The sequence below is a fragment of the Hermetia illucens genome, chromosome 1, assembly GCF_905115235.1.
Source record: "Hermetia illucens chromosome 1, iHerIll2.2.curated.20191125, whole genome shotgun sequence".
Lineage (NCBI taxonomy): Eukaryota > Metazoa > Arthropoda > Insecta > Diptera > Stratiomyidae > Hermetia > Hermetia illucens.
The window spans coordinates 179363135-179376610 of NC_051849.1; the positions used below are offsets into that span (position 1 = coordinate 179363135).

The 13476-nt window shown below is 40.2% G+C and overlaps 1 protein-coding gene across 3 annotated transcripts in view; it reads left to right on the plus strand.

Moving 5' to 3' along the window:
• The window catches only part of LOC119647598 (rho guanine nucleotide exchange factor 7), a 112050-nt gene extending 100442 nt beyond the window's left edge, over positions 1-11608 (plus strand). For 2 of the 3 annotated variants that reach the window (XM_038048666.1, XM_038048658.1), the window contains exon 11: positions 10481-10607. Coding sequence is in view for 1 of the 3 variants with exons in the window: in XM_038048675.1 (XP_037904603.1) it covers positions 10481-10662 (182 nt within the window). In the remaining 2 variants the exon portion in view is untranslated. Of the gene's footprint in view, positions 1-10480 lie in introns of all 3 variants that reach the window. The other variant, XM_038048675.1, reaches the window with a different exon arrangement.
• Positions 11609-13476: the final 1868 nt, after the last annotated feature.

Genomic DNA, 13476 nt, shown 5'->3' on the forward strand with positions numbered 1-13476 from the left:
CATTTTTTCAAGGGCCAGGGTCAGTCTAATCAGTCTTATCAATTTCGCCGGGATACCGAATTCCCTCATAGCTATGCTATCATAGGCTGCCTTAAAGTCCATGAAAAGATGGTGCAACTAATGGCCATATTCCAGCAGTTTTTCCGTCGCTTGTAGTAGAGAGAAAATCTGATCTGTTGCTGATTTGCCTGGAGTGAAGCCTCTTTGTTATTGGCCAATGATGTTCTGGGCATATGGGGCCATCTGACCTAGCAAGATAACGTAGAATATCTTACAAATGGTACTCAGCATCGAGATACTCCTATAATTGCTGCACTGCGCGATATCCCCCTTTTTATGTATGAGACAAATAATGCCTTTTTGCCTGTCGTCAGGCATTGATTCACTGCTCTTGATCATCAGTTGATGAACCGCTTGGTGTGGTTAGTCGCCTCCATATTTAACCAATTCGACTGTAATTCCCCCTAACTCTCCGATATTTATTATTTTATATTCAATATTATATAACCGATCGCTCTAATATGCTCATTCTGTCGGAAATCAGATTTCCCTCTTTGTCTCGGCAGGATGAGCATCGGGGTGCATAAGGCTTCATCCTGCTGACTTGTTGATAAAACTTTCGCGCCTGGTGCGGTTGCTCCCTGTACTTTTGTGAGTTCACAGACTTGTTGGTTCTCCCAGGCTTCCTTTTTCCGTTTGTGAAGTCGCTTCTCCGCTCGCCGGAGTTCATTATAGGCCTCTGCCTGTGCCCATGTTCTTTGGGAGTGCAGCATTGCCCGGTATGCAGCATTATTTGGTTCCGTTGTTAGTTTACGTCCTTCGTCGAATCAACGGTTCGATTTTTGCCACAGGGGCTAAGTATGTTTGTGGCCGTATCAATGATACCGCTGGTTGTGGTTGGTGGTTTTGAAGATGTTGTTGATACTTTATCTCCACGATATCTGTTAGTTGCTGTTATTGCGGCATCCATTTCCTTCTTATAGGTGTTATGAAGGGGTTTGTTGTGGATGGTTTTAGTATTCACTCTCATCTGATTGCTAGAGGGGATTGTAGGCGGAGTTGTAATTCGAGCCCGGGACAGTATGCCTACGAGATAGTGATCCGAGTTTACATTGGCCCCCTTACATGTTCTGACATTCATCAAGGCTGAGAGGTGGCGACGTTCAATCAGCACATGGTCAATTTGGTTGAAAGTGGTCCCGTCTGGAGAGGCCCACGTATGTGTGTGGACTGCTTTCCGCACAAACCAGTTTTGTGCGATACTGCTAACTGAATAATCCGCAGTCCATTATTTGTATTTTTATGTAAGCTATGGGAGCCGACGTGTCGCCTGAATACGGGCTACGTCCTTACTTGGTTGTTAAAATTTCCAAGTAGGTTTTTGATATCATATTTGTGGCGGGCTGCGAGGGTCCGCTCAATTGCTTCGTAGAAGGCATCCTTTTCCGAGTGAACTATCCTCTGTAGGGACGTGAACGTTAAGGAGATTAATATTTCTAAATTTGCCCCGCAAAATGTAGAGTGCGCAGCCGTTCGCTTATGTTTTCAAAGCCGATAACAGCAGGTTTCATTTTTTGGCTGACTACGAAATCTACTCTGAGCACATGGTTTACTGGATGGCTACTGTAATATATGGTGTAGTGGTTCTTCTCAAGGAAACCGGTTCCTGTCCTGCCTATTCTTGCAATGCTTTTACATTAGCCTTATATTGGGACAGCTATTGAGCTGCATTCGATCTGTACAGGGAGCACACGTGAGAGAATGCTCAATTCATTATTCTGTTCTCGTTGCCGGGTTTGTCGTTATAAAATCCATCCTGCCCGAGGCTCCTTTCATGGTTTAACAACTTGGTTTTGCGTGTAGGGTGGTCTGCCCTATCCAATCTGGAGGACCAGTTGGTACAATTTTTCCCGTTTTTAGGTGCGGATAACTCGTTTTCATCCTACTTCGTCTGCAGTTTTTCAGATAAAACTTCCAACGATCACCAGGTAGAGGTGGAGGTAGTGTTTGGTAGTAGAACTGCTGGTGTTGATTCAACAAGCGTTTCCTAGGTTTTATACTCCATCGTAGGTACCAATCCCCGTTTCGCCCTGGGATTGTACTACCCTTTGACCGTGTGTAACTGTGTAAATATTATTTTATTACAACCTAAAACTTTCATTTGATTATCAGTGGTTGAATTTTTGGTGTTACTTAGCTGACACGAATATTTTCTTTGATTATTCTAGACCTGTATGAGTTTCTTTTACGATTTTCGATCATTCAATCTAATTTCGTTTTCTGCAGCGAAATAGAAAAGCTGCACGAATCACAGTTAATGTTTTTCTGTGGCTTTAGAAGAAAATCATTCCAGTTTTAGATGCCTATGGATTGTTATTTTACTTAACTGACAAATTTATATCTTATCTACATAGATTAAGAGCATTTGTGTCTCAATTCGAATTCGATTGTGGGAAAGTGCTGGTACTTACAATAGATTGCAGAATGATTAACTCTAGAGCTCCAAGAAGGTTGAAGATTTGGTAGTCTTTTGATGTTGCTTGATTGTTAGAATTATTGTATAAAAGATAGGTTGTCAATTGTGTATGAAAAGGGGAAACTTTAATGCCATTCATATTCCATTCAAGTAAACTTTTATGAAAGTATAGAGGATGCGTTATCTGCATAGCCACCGCCAGTTATAAGACGCTGGTCAATTTATAAGAATGTGAACCGTGAAGCAAAAAAAAAAATGGAATCGCTGTTGTCCTCTTCAGTCCACTACACAGATCTTTACGATAAAATGGACTTTCGGAACGGCGGGAGAGATTTATATCAACTTGTTAAAATAGTTACTTCAAGCACGTCCTTGTCATGGAAATTGTCACGCGGGAGATGTAACGTCGAACATCCTACCTTCAACGCGCCCTACAACAAAGCTGGTTTCAAGTAGCTTGTTCAAGGAAGGACTGGGAAGACCCAGAGGAATGCGTGGCGGGATATACGGAAGTCTTCTACACCGATGGCTCAAAAACAGAAGAGGGTTCTGGAGCCGGAGTCTACCTCTCGAATAAAAACGAGAAGTGGGCTTTTCCTTTGGGACAATATGCAACGGTTTTTCAAGCCGAAGTTTATGTGATCCTAAGGGTGGCAAACTGGGTGATTGACGAGCGGTTGAAGGGCAGGTGCATCGCAATCTGCAGTGACAGTCAAGCTGCACTGAGGGCATTGAGCAGTCCTTTGATCACCTCGAAAATCCTTCAGGAATGCAGAAACCGTTTGAACTCTATGTCTAGATTCAATACGGTGGAACTACTCTGGGTACCTGGTCACTGTGGCATAGAGGGAAATGAAATCTCGGACGCTTTAGCGAAAGAGGGGTCAATCTCCCCTATGCCGGGACCGGAGCCAGCAATTGGGGTATCAGTAGCATTGGCTAAATCTGTTTTCAAAAACTGGGAACAAGTTTCCCATAACGACAGGTGGCAAAACTTAAATGCTGCTCGACACACCAAACTTTTCCTGCCAGAACCCAACATACGTACCGCAAAGTTTATCCTGTCGAAAAGCAGGAGGACTTGCAGGTGTATTGTGGGCATTCTGACAGGCCATAATTCACTAGCTGGGCATATGTTCAGAATAGGAATTACCGAAGATGATACGTATCCCTCCTGTAATGGAGAAGCGGAGCATTTCCTATGTGAATGCCCCGCCTATGGACGCATCAGGCATCAGATCTTTGGTGCCGATGTCCTCCAATTGCGACGGGTAGCAACACATCCACTAACGGAAATCCTGCGATACGTTAACGAATCCGGAATATTCCGTTAGACGGGGTAGCTTCTCCCCCACCATACACACACACACACACACACACACAGCTCGTTCATAAGTGCGGCAGATTTACCACAGTATCATCCGCCAGACGTTGGGTGTTGGCTGGTCGTGTAGAAAATTTTTTTTCTCTGATTGGTTGATTTCCGTACACGGTTCTATTCACTTTTTCCGTTGTATCCTGCTTTTCGCAGAAGAAAATTTTGTCAAAATAAAATATTGGATATATGCAAGAATTGGTTCTTAAAAAATTTGTTATGATTATCAAGGAGTGGCCACTTGTTGATTATGATTTTTAACGCGAAAAATGCTCACATAGGGGGGTACCATCATCTCCCCAGTCCCGATGGTTAAGTTTTCCTGGAATTCCACGGAGGTCTTAATATTAAAATTTAAATCAACGTGCACTATGATTTTTGAGAACCCATACGCGGTACTGCCTACGTTTGACACAATTGGTTTCAACTGGCAGTTTGCCTTATGGATTTTTGGAAGTTCATAAATTTTGGGCATGACAGCTGTATATAATGCAAGTTTTATTCTGTCATTCTCTTCAATATATATCTGCTTTTAGTGCCAATGATTTGACGTATGAATTGGTTTTGGTTTGTAGTTGGCCTTTTGGATCGGCTTTTATGCTTTTGTAGGTAGCTTTATCATCGTAAAAAGCCTGGGTTTTGGAAGTATATTCGTTTTTTCATCATCACGGTGGGATTTTCCTTGTTTATCTTTAGAATCAGAATGTTTTCGTGAGTTGTTAGAATTTTTTTTTCGTTTCCATTGCTATACTTCTGAGAAGCTTACTTAGAGACTTCTCTCCTTAGGATTTTTCGGCGTTATGAATAGAACTTTAGGTGGTTTGAAGTTCGGTGGACCGTATCCAAATGTTTTCTTTCCACGCTTAAATCCAGCACGAACAACTCGTTTCTTTCATATGGTAAAGCGAATAGAATAAAGTAAAGTATATATAATATAAATTTAACTTTCATCATCATCAATTGGTATCCGGTCTAGGCCTGCTTTAATAAGGAACTCCAAACGTCCCAGTTTTGCGCCGAGGTCCACCAGTTCGATATCCCTAAAAGCTCCCTGGCGTCCTGGCCTACGTCATCGCTCCATCTCAGGCAGAGTCTACCTCGTCTTCTTTTTCTACCATAGATATTGCCTTTATAGACTTTCCGGCTGGGATCATCCTCATCCATACGGATTAAGTGGCCCACCCACCGTAACCTTTTGAGTCGGATTTTATCGGTCATGGTATCGTTCATAGATTTCGTCGTTATGTAGGCTACGGAATCGTCCATCTTCATGTAGGGGGCCAAAAATTCTTCGGAGGATTGTTCTGTCGAATGCGGCCAAGAGTTCGCTATTGTTTTTTTGCTAAGAACCCAAGTCTCCGACGAATAAAAGTAAGAGCTTTGTCCCTTTGGTGAGAAGTTTTGAACGAAACAGTTTTTGTACCAGCAACTTCCCGGATTTCGCGGTCGTAGCTAGGAGAAATTATCAACGGTCTCAAAGTTGTAGTCTCCTATTTTTATTCTTCCCGTTTGAACAGTGCCGTTTGGTGTTGTTTTTTGGTTCTGAGGTTGCCACCATATACAGTACTGGGCAAAAAAAATCAGATCAGTAGGAAAATCTGTAAATATAAAGGTTTTTTGTAATGATATTTTGCATGTTTCCTATCAATCACAAAATTCGTCGTATCGCGATATTTTTTTTGTTTACTTAATAACTAAACAACAAACTCATAAATGTTTAATTAGTATTTCGTTCTGCCTCCATTTGCCTCAATTACGGCTCTAATCCTCGCTGGAATTAATGAAATAAGATTCTGCAGAATCTGTAGGTCAACTTCATCATTCCACATCCTTAAGATGATTAAATCAAGCTCATGTTAGCTTTTCGGCTTCTGTTCAGCTACTTTTTTTTCATTAGTGCCCACAAGTTTTCTATGGGCTTTAAATCCGAACTGTTCCCGGGCCAAGTTAGCTGCTTTTCAGCCAGAAAGTTGCTTACTTCCAAAGCAAAAAAGGCCAAATAAATGAAAAACCTTCAATATTTCTTATAAAACAGTTAGAGAAAATGAAGAAAATTATTACTTACAATGTGGGAGCTGTGACAGAGCGCAGAATCGTCTTGGAATATGACCCCACTTCAACACTGACATTGCTCTTCAATTCAAGGTATTAGATGCTTCTCCAAGATTCGTTTATAGGCTGCGCCATTGACTCTTCCATAAACTAATGAAAGTCCTTTTACAACATAAAACGGAAAATAGCCCCAGATCATCCTGCTTACCGGCTGGCGTACTGTGGTCTGAACACACTTCCCGCTGTATCGCTCCCCTGATCTTCTCCATTCGTGGTGGATTCCATCCCATCGAAAAATATTAAATTGGAATTTATAAGAGAATAGTGCAGCTTGCCACTGTTCCAGCGTCCGATTTTCGTGGTCCTTTGCCCATAAATAGCGTTGCTTCCGCATTCTTTAATTTAAAAACCTCTTCTTTGCGGGACGTTGGCCATGAAATCCGCCCTCTCTGAGCTCCCGACGAGCCGATGATGTATCAATTTCTGTCCCAATGGCAGCCTTGAGCTCCTTTTTAATGTCCGATGAGCTTTTAAACCGATCCCGCAGGCTGAATCGCCGCACCAGTCTGTCTCGGCTGATGTAGTCTTTCTCGGCTCTTCAGAACTCCGTTTCCGAGCAGTAGACACAGTGGTCCGGAATTCTTTTAAAAAATCATCTACAGAGGACTGACTAAAGCCCACAACGACCTCTATTTGTTGTGTGCTATATTTTTATGAAATAACGTAATTATTTCTCCTTTGTGGATATCACTCATTCTTCGTGTTTTTGTCATGTTTTTTAATTAACGCATTTCAAAAACAACTGCGAGAAACTACAATCTAACCGTGCAAATACTCTCTTCACATCTGTATTTATACAACAAAAAAACTGCTTGTCAATTTAAATTAAAAATTAAAATAATTCAAATTAAAAGTAGGACGCACTTTACTGACCGGATTTTTTTGCATAGTACTGTATTTTGTCTTCCGTTCATTGATGTGCAGCTCGCGACAATCGCCGCCTGATCGATCTGGATGAAGGCAGTTTGTACGTCTCGGGTCGTTCTTTCCATGATGTGGATATCGTCAGCATAGTTGGGTGGACTTAAGGAGGGTCGTACCTCTCGCATTTACCTCAGCATCACGGATCACTTTTTCCAGGGCCAGGTTAAAGAGGACGCATCATAGGGCATCCCATTGTCGTAGACCGTCGTTGATGTCGAATGGTCTCGAGAGTGATCCTGCTGCTTTTATCTGGCCTCGCATATTGATCAGGGTCAGCCTAGCCAGTCTTATTAATTTCGCCGGGATACCGAATTCTCTCATGGCCGTGCATAGCCTCTTTGGTATGGGCCAATGATGGTGTGGGCGTATGAAGCTATATGATCTAGGAAGATAACGGAGAATATCTTATAGATGGTACTCAGCAACGTGATACGCACTGCGTGATATCCCCTTTTTCTTGTAAACACAAAACCTTTTAAATTCGATTTATTGTCTGTCTGTCTGTCCGTCACACGCATTTTTCTCGGAGACGGTTGTAGCGATTGACACCAAATTTGGTAGAAAGGTGGGAACTGTGAACACTCACATATATAGTGAGTTACATCCTTTTATATCGCATTTAAGGGGGGATCCCCATACATGCAAAAGGGGGGGTGTAAATTTTTTTTCATCAAATATAGTCATGTGGGGTATCAAATCAAAGGTCTTGATTAGTACTTTTCGAAGCCCGTCTTAGTTTTGACATTTGTTAGAAAGGTGGGGAGTGCAGGGGGTTGAAAGTGATCATTTCTTTAACGAGCCCATTCTTAGAAACTACCCAACCGAAAAATTTGAAAAAAATCAAGAGGCCATTTGGTGGTTAGGCTCCGAAATACTCTCCATATCGATACCTGTTCAAGTAAAGATAATAATAGTACATTACTATAATTTTTAGTAATTGACAGGAAAACCCCCCGTAAGTTCACCCTAGAATCACGAACAACAATATGCAACAATATAGACTACAGCATAGAGCATGATCCTGCCAAATTTGGTGAAAATCACACTATTACTAACAAAGTTATACTAGGTCAAAGCTGTCGCTTCCTTTCAAAGTCAAGAATGTCAATATCACTTGAAAGTGGATATTTTCACATAATATATGCTTATATTACGTGCTACATACTAATGGGGCAAATCACACTCAAATCTCTTTACAAAATAAATACACAAAACCTTTCATACCTGAAGCGTCTAGCTTGCGTTTTCCCGACTTGTTAATGTATGGGGCAGATAATGCCTCGTTGCCAGTCGTCAGGCATTGATTCGCTATCCCACACATTGAGTATAAGTTGATGAACCGCTTGGTGTAATTGGCCGCTTCCATATTTAACCAATTCGGCTGTAATTCCATGGCGACTTATGATTTTTAAGCCGATGAATTGCACGAACTGTTTCTTCTATAGATGGTGGTGGCAGTATTTATCCGTCGTCTTCAGTTGGCGTGACCTCCAACTCACCGATGTTCTGGTTGTTGAGCAGTTCATCAATGTACTCAACTCACCGCATTAATATGCCCATTCTGTCGGAAATCAAATTTCCCTCTTTGTCTCGGGAAGATGAACATCGAGGCTGTAAGGCTTCTGACTTGTTGGTAAAACTTGCGCGCCTGATGCGGTTGCTCTCTGTGCTTTTCGAGTTCACAGACCTGTTGTTTCTCCCGGCTTCTTTTTTCCATCTGTGAACTCGTTTCTCCGCTCGCCGGAGTTCATGATAAGTCTCCGCACCTGCCTGGGTTCTTTAAGAAATGCAACATTAATCGGTATGCAGCATTCTTCCGTTCCGTTGCTAGCCTACATTCATCGTCAAACCAACCGTTCCGACTTTTCTTGCGGCTGGGGCCAAGTATGTTTGTGGTTGTATTTAAGATGACGTTCATGAGGTGATTGTGAAAATCATTTGTGGATGCTTCATCTCCAGGATTTCTGTTGACTGGGATTATTCTGGCATCCATTTCCCTCTTATAGGTGTTACAGATGGCTGTGTTGTGGGTGGATTCAGTGTCAACTCTCACCCAGAGCTCGGAGCACCATGCCAACCAGATAGTGATCCGAATCTACATTGGCCCCCTATAAATTCTGACATTCATCGAGGCTGAGAGGTGGCGGCGTTCGATCAACACGTGGTCAATTTGGTTGAAAGTGGTCCCATCTGGGGCGACCCACGTATGTTTGTGGACCGCTTTCCGCGGAAACCAGGTACCTTCAACAACCATTTCGTTAATGAGGCTTATATTTCTAAATTTGCCTCGCGGGGGCAGAGTGCATAGCTGCTCGCTAATGTTTTCAAAGCCGATAACAGCAGGTATCATGGTCTGATTTAGTAGTTTTCGAAGCAGATATTAGTTTTAACATTGATTGCAAAGAGGGAAGCGCGGAGTTCGAATGGGGTTAAAAAATCCACAAAACCTTTCCTGCCTGAAGAGTCGAAGTTCCGGTTTTTGATTTGTTTTTTTATGATCACGAGTTGGTGCCCCGTCGACCAGCCCCCAACTTGGAAGTTCATCTGCTTGAAGAAAAGCGGAAATCAGGTGATATTTAGTATGGTGAAGTTATTCCAACTATGCTGAACGCTCATCTACACTTTCTTCATCACTTTTACCGATCTCTGGAAATTTTACTGAGGATAGCATTACATATGTTTCCTCAAACCCTCTTCTTTAACCTAGGCTTGGGATCAGCATGCTGCATTCTCAACATGGTGGAGTTTCTAATTCTCCGATAAATTACAACGTCTCATTTTACAGATTGTTTGTTTCGCCAAAAATATTTTATTTTCTTGTTTGTTTTGTCCCCCGGTCATAGACCCTTATTTAGAAATCGCTTATATAATAATATGCATAATTCGTGACTTCGAAACTTTGTGTTGCAATTTCTGAATTATGCAACGTTTAGATAAGTTTGAGTTTGTTTGTATCTTTGAACACAGAAGAGTGTTGTTTTTTTGCGAAAGTAAAAATATTTGTAGTTGTGTTTTTATGTTTAGTAACTAACTGTATTTTTTGCCAATATAAGCATTATTTAGCTTTCCTTCTCAAATTTGTGTTAATTTGTCGAAAGGCACATTTTGAATATCTCTTTGGATGGAGAGCTCCTTATTTATATCCTATTTAATTTTTCAGAATATTATAACTTGTGATTAGTTCCTGATTATTCCTTATTATTCCTTACTTTCCTTAGTATTATACTTTTATTGAAATAATTGATTATTGATAAAATTTCAAATGAACGAACATATGAGATCGGCCATACAAGCAACTAGATTCGATACGTCATTTGGTTATTCCGAAAAAAACCAACACAAAAATTTTGTATTTGAAATGAAAGTATCCTCCGCTTATTAACAAAGTATTCAAATTTTCACTACTTTCTTGCCCTTTAAAAAACATGAATCCGATTGAAGACCACAACAAAAAATAAACATAATTTTCTCCAAATTCTTTCTCTTTGTAGATTTTATTCAAGTTTTACAATTTATGTTTCGAGTTCTCTCCTTTTTACGTTCTTTTTATTTCATTTTGTTTATTTGGATTCTTCTCAATCTGTCTGTTACAGGTTTGGAGAATGAAGATATGACCCCGACACTTCGTCAACTCTGGACATCTATAAAGCAGCTGCAACAAGACATGACCCAGATGAAAATTCAAATAAACGAAGAACGAGCATTGCGCGGTAACTTACAACAATTGCTAATGAATCATTTAGAAAGTGTTGGAACATCGAATACAACGTGTTAGTGTTAATTGTAATGTGTGCCGGTCAACTAATTGATTTATATTGCTATTGGATGTAAAATTGGATTGAGAAAATGAAGACGAAATTTCGAAGCCAAACGTATTCGACTAGTAAACATTTCTATAATTTTTAGGAAGATTAAATCAACAATAATTTGCCTAGTTTGGCATCAAGCAGTGTTAAATTGTAGTTACATATTATGTCCGAGCTTTCTTGGGAAAAACTTACAGATCACATGCAATTATACATATTTAATAGATATTTTAGCAAAATATGCAGTATTCACATAAAAAGTATATGCTAATAAACGACCCGCATGAAATAACAAAGTGCACTTCTTTTTGGCAATTACAAAGTTGGCTAGTAAGGACTTGTAATTTCCATAATATTTGTTATCCTGAGTCCTTGTAAACGTATATATTTTTATCATTGTTTAACATTTACTGCACAAAATGTTATCGTTATTGTCCAATCGATGTTAGGAAAATGCGTTACATTACAACTAGTTAATTTGTTTTAACTATAACAACCTTAAATTTTCTTAGAATAAACAATTTTGTTGTCCCACCATATGCTATTTGCATTTATATGTTATTTCACATATTTTGTGTAGTAACACAAATTGCAATTTGCTATTTTATATTTGAACAGCATAAGTGCAAGCAGCATAAGTATTTGAAATTTTCGGAAAAGACTATCAACTCTTTCGCGTATGGAATGTACGGAAAACAATAATATTACGAATAAAATGCAATAATTAGATTGTAAGACGATTCTACGTTTTTTGTTTTCGGATTGTAATTGTTTTCACTGAGAAATATTCTAGGAAACATTATTATGTAATGTGAGAATGTTACAATAATTAGATACGATAATTGTCCCGCACAAGAGATGCAAACTACACTATGTACTTCCATGTATTTTATAAGAGGTATTATAATTATTATTACAGAAAAATAAAACAAATATTTTTTATTATATGAATTTTAAGCTTTGCATTTAAAAATTATTTTTTATTTGTAGTTGCTTAGACAATCTCTTCCTTATGCGTCAAGTTAGCTGTTCCGATTCTTTTGATTTGGTACATTATATTTAGTGTCCCTGGCTTTGCAATATGGTCGGTGTATCGTTCGCCTTTCCCGGGTTCCATCCGTTGGGAGCGGGTGCATTCCAGAATACGTAATCTTCCTTTTTTGCTCTTGTTTTTTTTATTATAAGACTCCTTAACTTTAACAATTATCCCTCTTAATTGCATAATTCCTATCCTGATATTCATTTGGTCCTAACATTTACCTTTATAATACTTAATTCCATTTTTTTAAAGAAAGAAACATAACATCTGATGCTTCTTCCTAACTTTAAAAATCCCATTTCATTTGATCAAATTTCAATTGGCATTTACTAACAAATCTTGATTGTCATCAAACATTGACCGAAAAAGATGTACGTTGACCTGCACATAGGCGCATCGGTTTACCTGGGCTAGGACGAATATGCATGTATTTAGCCATGCAAAAAGGTGAGTTGACGATTATGGTATCGCTCATAGATTTCGTCGTTATATAGGCTACGGAATTGTCCATCCTCATGTAGGGGGCCAAAAATTCTTCGGAAGATTTTTCTCTCGAACGCGGCCAAGAGTTCGCAATTTTTCTTGCTAAGAACTGCTAAGAAGTTTCCGAGGAATACATGATGACTGGTAAGATCTTTGTCTTGTACAGTAAGAGCTTTGACCCTATGGTGAGACGTTTCGAGCGGAACAGTTTTTGTAAGCTGAAATAGACTCTGTTGGCTGACAACAACCGTGCGTGGATTTCATCGTCGTAACTGTTATTGGTCGTGATTTTCGACCCTAGATAGGAGAAAGTATCAACGGTCTCAAAGTTGTATTCTCCTATCTTTATTCTTCCCGTTTGACCAGTGGCGGTTTGATGTTTTTTATTGGTTGGTTTTCCATGCTGACTATGCCACCATATACTTTGTCTTGCTTTCACAAATGTGCAGCCCAAGATATCACGCCAATTGCCGCCTACTCGATCTGGATGAAGGCAGTTTACACGTCTCGGGTCGTTCTTCCCATGATGTCGATATCGTCAACATAGGCCAGTATTTGGGTGGACTTAAAGAGGATCGTACCTCCTGCACTTACCTCAGCATTACGGATCACTTTCTCGAGGGCCAGGTTAAAGAGGACGCATCATAGGGCATCCCATTGTCGTAGACCGTTGTTGATGTCGAATGGTTTTGTGAGTGATTCTGCTGCTTTTATCTGGCCTCGCACATTGGTCAGGGTCAGCCTAGTCAGTCTTATTAATTTCGTTGGGATATCGAATTCTCTCATGGCCGTGTATAGTTTTACCCTGGCTATGCTGTCATAGGCGGCTTTAAAGTTGATGAATAGATGGTGCAACTGTTGTCCATATTCCAACAGTTTTTCCATCGCTTGCCGCAGAGAGAAAATCTGATCTGGTGCTGATTTGCCTGGAGTGAAGCATCTTTGGTATGGGCCAATGATGTTCTGCGCGTATGGGGCTATCCGGTCTAGCAAGATAGCGGAGAATATCTTATAGATGGTACTCAGCAACGTTATACCTCTATAATTGCTGCACTGTGTGATATCTCCCTTTTTATATATGAGACAGATAATGCCTCGTTGCCAATCGTCAGGCATTGATTCGCTGTCCCATACCTTGAGCACAAGTTGATGAACCACTTGGTGTAACTGGTCGCCTCCATATTTAACCAATTCGGCTGTAATTCCATCGGCTCCTGTCGACTTATGGTTTTTTAGCCGATGAATTGCATTTACTGTTTCT